The 5,384-nt window shown below is 36.8% G+C and overlaps 1 protein-coding gene across 1 annotated transcript; it reads left to right on the top strand.

The window, feature by feature from the left end:
- The first annotated feature begins 4,007 nt into the window (after positions 1-4,007).
- On the top strand, positions 4,008-5,384 carry histh1l1 (histone H1 like1). Its single transcript, XM_073840197.1, has one exon. The coding sequence runs from the start codon at positions 4,062-4,064 to the stop codon at positions 4,668-4,670; it is 609 nt and encodes a 202-aa protein (XP_073696298.1). The 5' UTR covers positions 4,008-4,061; the 3' UTR covers positions 4,671-5,384.

Below are 5,384 nucleotides of genomic sequence, written 5' to 3'. Positions count from 1 at the left end.
GTGGTGCAAAACGTCACCGCAAAGTTTTGCGAGATAACATTCAAGGAATCACAAAGCCAGCTATTCGCCGTCTAGCTCGTCGTGGTGGTGTGAAGCGTATTTCTGGTCTGATCTACGAAGAGACGCGAGGTGTGCTGAAAGTGTTTCTTGAAAATGTCATTCGCGACGCTGTAACCTACACCGAGCACGCCAAGCGCAAGACTGTGACCGCTATGGACGTAGTGTACGCTCTGAAGCGTCAAGGCCGTACGCTGTATTAGTGATGTGCGATACCACTGGTTTCCTATCCGATCCGATACCAAGTAAAATGAAGGCGAGTATCGGCGATACCAATCCGATACCAATACTTTGCCCAAAAATTACTGTTTGGGAAATTAAAGTAACAAGTAGTGTACTTAAAAGTATCACTTTATACTGAATATGAGACATATTACGGGTTCTTCTTGTTTATTGATGAAGAATTATTATACAAAAAAAGAGCCAACTTACATATTTATTGACAGCATCTGAGCATGTATATCTTAAAACGCCTGCCTGAACATCTTAACATAAAACAATAAACATTCACACTTTTTGGTTTAGTGACATGTTAATCCAGTCCTCTTGAAGATTTTTAACCTTCTTTCAAAATTTCTCTCATTCACAGGTTTTTGTTTAGGAAGAACATATTAACAGTTTTTCCTTTGAGTCTGCTCAGTTTCTACATACAGTTTCCAATCTGCATACAGTTTCTATTTTATAAAAAATGCTGTGACTCAAACTGAAATGGCTAGTACAATACACAATTAGAGAAGTACCATAATAACTTCATAATTGCCAAAACCCACATTTTGAAATTTCTATTTAACCATCAGTCAAAACAAATGAGACGGAGAATAATACAACTGAGAATTATTCTATTGAATTATCTGTCTTCTTACCTATCAAATACTTTTCCTGGCAGACGTAATGTAAAGTCCAATGCAGCCTTGTCAAAGTAATTTAAATGATCTACTCTGCAGATAACCTTACCTAACTAAATCTGGGCCGGCTGACTTGATGTGCGATTATCTCAGGGACACATTTTACTCCAAGCTGAACTATTGCAGACATTTTGGTCATTTAATTATTTCATTACTTATTTCATAACCAAAGTTCTAAAACAAATTTGTTTATTTTAAACTTCGCTTGCGTTCACCCATATCCAATCCGCCGGACTGACAGCGTGACTGAACAACATGTTCCAGCGCACTGAGTGGCTACTGGCTAGCGTGCTCTGCAGTTGTAAAGTGCCATATTATGCACATGACTTGGCAGGCGGAAGAACAAGTAGTTCCGACTAAATTGGCATTATTCAGATGAATTAGGGTAATTGTGGTTACTTTCCACTGTATTTCTATTTCCAATAAACTACATATTTGCTCAAAATTACTGAAATATCGATATTTTGATGAGATAATCGATTCTAGAACATACAAAGCTGGTATCGGAGATATCGATATTTTAGTATCGATCCGCACATCACTACGCTGTATGGTTTTGGCGGTTAAATTTCACCCGGACCGGATTTTCAAAAAAAAAAAGGCTCTTTTAAGAGCCGCCCAAACATTCAATTAAAAGAGCAAATTAACGTGTCTTAATATTTTTATATATATATATATATATATATATATAAGAAGCAGATTAATTTCTTTTTTCTTTACTTTTCTTTTAGGAAAATAGATTAACGTCTTTATTTTTAAATAAAAATAAATTAATGTCTTAATTCTTTTCTCTTTTTTGTTTCCCACAACACATGAAGTTTTGATTAGATTACTGCTCAAGTTTTAAAATGGATCAAAAAGCAAGCCGTTTAAGCAAGTCATCATTACATCAATTGATAGTACTTGTTTTAATAACATAAACATTATGATTTGACAGTTTATTAGTTAATAGGTGATCTAATAAATGTTAGGAAACTTTTTTTATATTTATATTAATATTTACTTCTAAATTGACCTAAACTAATTATAATTATAAACTACTAATTATAATGTAATTATGTAAATTAGTAGGATTTTTTTTATAATAAATGATGCATGAATATGTGCTTAAACCTAATTAAGCAATTAGTCACTAGAAGTTGTCACATATTGTGAACATTTATGGCTAAACGTGGTTATCAGGCACAATACTTCTATGTCTAGTGACTTTTTTCACTATTTCACTATTGTCTGACATTACAAAGAGTTTTTGTGCTGTGCTTATCGGTTTATATTGCGTTATCGTGTTATATTCTACTACAACATCGTCCAATATCACTGCACAACACCCATAGCGGATGGCTATTATATTGCGTAACGATGTTTTGCAATCTCCGGAACTTTATCTTCAAGAGGAGGAATTGCGTTTATTGAATTTGCTTAGTAAAACAGTTTAATAAAATTGTAACTTCAAACAACATACTCGACTAAACACAAGAGTCATTTAATTTGGATAATCAAAAGTCCTAGCCTGTAATTTGTGCATTTAATTAACAAATAAGATATAAGAGGCCTACTAAATTGTAAATATGGCCATAGCTTAAAGGGCGTTGTTAGGCACAACATACAGCGGATTGACTGTATTCACAAACGCTACAACATAGGCCTAATATAATAATTAAACTTAAAATTTTTCATTAAATCATTACTATATTAAGCAAATTCATTAGCCTACGTGCCATATTCTTTCGCAGGCAGACTTAAAAAAGCAAACAAAAATAATCTCTGCAAAATGAGTCAAAGTTATTGTGGGATATAACACTGCTGGAACTATCTACTGACCCACCATCTGTTTTATAATTTATTTTACTGCATATTAACCATTGAAACAAAAGTCGCACTTATCACATACATTAGCTTTCTGTGCCCTTGTCGATATTACTTCTAATGAACTATGTGTCTAGCCTATATGTTTTCAGGGTAAACATTAAGTGATCAAATGTTGAATAATGTACGTACAAAACGCAATCTTCAAATTTCGCTTAAAATAAAGAGCTAAGATTCTGTCACACATATGCATGGAATATTTCATAAATGTGTGTGACAGATAAAAATAATAGTTTTATTGTTTACAGACGACCAACATCACAGTACACAAACTACTTGCAGCAATAGTTCCCCGCTGGACAAAGAAGGAACGTAGTGAAAATCCTCAATGTTATTAAGCCTATTCGAATAAAAAGTGGCAAAGTGGCCATTTTACAACCACTAAATATAATTATAAAAATAGTAAAGTGTTTGTAAGTATTAAAATGTTGCAAAAATGTACATAAATTCATCAATTACAACATTATACACCAAGTTAGCTTCCCTCTGTTACAGCACTCCTCGACTGAGGAGAACACTTTCCCTTTAGACGATACAAACAGCCGTTTTATTACTAATAGGCAACTTCTTTAAATGTGTAATGTTGGGAAACTTGCTTTTATATAAATTACTCGAATTATGTACTGGATGTACAAATATGATTATTAATAGATCATTGTAGTAAGAATCTCCATGAGATTAGGGGAGGTTGAAATGGCGACAGCGCTGATCTGTGTTACCTTCACTAAAGAAAAACGATTCAAATATTTATTCCCCGAGCTCTCTCAGTCTAAAACCACCGCGAATGTGTAGATTAGGGTCTTCTCTATGCAAAGTGTTCATCATTTTAGTTGTGATTTTCGAATTTGAATATATAATCTACAAAAGAACAGAGGAAGTGCGATATTTCCCGCTGCGACTCGCACTAAATTTGGACGCGTTTTTATTATTGTACAATAAACCGAGCGATGTTTTGCACAAAACATAAGCTGCCCTTAAAGAGGAAAGACTCAGCTATCGGGACGTGGTTTTAGGTCTACAATCCGTCGCTCTTTATCGCGGAAAACCTTGTGTTTTTCAAGATCAGAAAACACATCTGCGAACGACTCTGTCCTGTTGAGAGCGTCGGTTGAGGCAGTTGAGTCTATATGGTTCTCATCTCCCGTTTAAATCCCGCCCTCAGCTGTTGGATGTAAACATTGTTTGTTTGACAGCTCTCTACTACGTGACATCGGCTCCAAGTTTACTGAAACTATGGCAGAAACTGCTCCTGCTCCAGCGGCTTCTCCGGCCAAAGCCCCGAGGAAGAAGGCGGCAAAGGCAAAAAAGCCTGGACCAAGCGTGTCTGACCTTATCGTCAAGGCGGTTGCCGCTTCCAACGAGCGCAAAGGAGTTTCCCTGGCGGCTCTGAAGAAGGCTTTGGCAGGTGGTGGATATGACGTTGAGAAAAACAACTCTCGCGTCAAGATTGCCTTGAAATCCCTGGTGAAAAAGGGGGCGCTTGTTCAAACTAAAGGCACCGGGGCATCCGGATCGTTCAAGGTGAGCAAGAAACCAGCAGCCACCAAGAAGCCTGTCAAGAAAGTTGTGGCGAAACCAAAGAAACCAGCCGCGAAGAAAGCAGCGGTCAAGGCGGCGAAGCCCAAGAAGGCAGCAGTAAAGAAACCTGCCCCGAAGAAGTCTCCAAAGAAAGTGAAGAAGCCGGCTGCGCCCAAGAAAGCAGTCAAAAGCCCGAAGAAAGTGAAGAAACCGGCAGTGAAGAAAGTTGCAAAGAGTCCTAAGAAGAAGGTCAAAGCAGTGAAGCCTAAAGCCGCAAAGCCCAAGGCTACCAAGGCGAAGAAGACGGCCGCCAAGAAGAAGTAGACTGCCAGACTTCACTCCACAAACCAAAGGCTCTTGTAAGAGCCACCCCATCTTCACAGAAGTGCAAATGTTCCTCATGCATGTAAGAAGGCTATTGCCTTTTTAATAGACTGAGACAATGGTTTTGGGGTGGGATGTGACACTTTTTTTGAGCAGTTTTGTTGTATAGAGTTGTATACCGCTTGTAAATATCACCAGCGCGAACAGGCAGCACCAATATTGCTGTGGAAGACTTTTATCAAGATCGGTTTGTATAAACACATAACAGTCTCTACCTCTGTACCTGATGCACAAAGCCGATTACGTGGTGTAGATTTTCAATCCTTCACAGATTAGACAGAAGAGTCCGCTGGTTGGAAAGTGTCCAAAATGTGCATACATTAACATGTATAAGTACAGCTTGTTTGAAGTTCGTCGTGTGCGAGCGTGTGTGACTAAACAGGATGAGTGTGTTTTATCACTATGATTCATGTTATATTTATATTTTGTATTGGATTATACTAGACTTTCCTGTAAATACAGCAATACAGAACAAACATTTAATTTATTCATTGTCAATGGTTTGTTGAATGTTGCTTTCAAAGCAAAGATACATTCCATCAGGTTTTTTTTGTATACTCTTGTTCTTAACATTTACTCATAAACCTATATTTTGTCCAAAAATTTTGTTTTATTACAAAACTCCCAATAAAAAACAAATATGGTAAAAGATGA

The sequence above is a fragment of the Garra rufa genome, chromosome 5 (assembly GCF_049309525.1).
Source record: "Garra rufa chromosome 5, GarRuf1.0, whole genome shotgun sequence".
Lineage (NCBI taxonomy): Eukaryota > Metazoa > Chordata > Actinopteri > Cypriniformes > Cyprinidae > Garra > Garra rufa.
The sequence above is the reverse complement of the archived record's forward strand: the minus strand, read 5'-3'. Positions and strand labels throughout refer to the sequence as shown.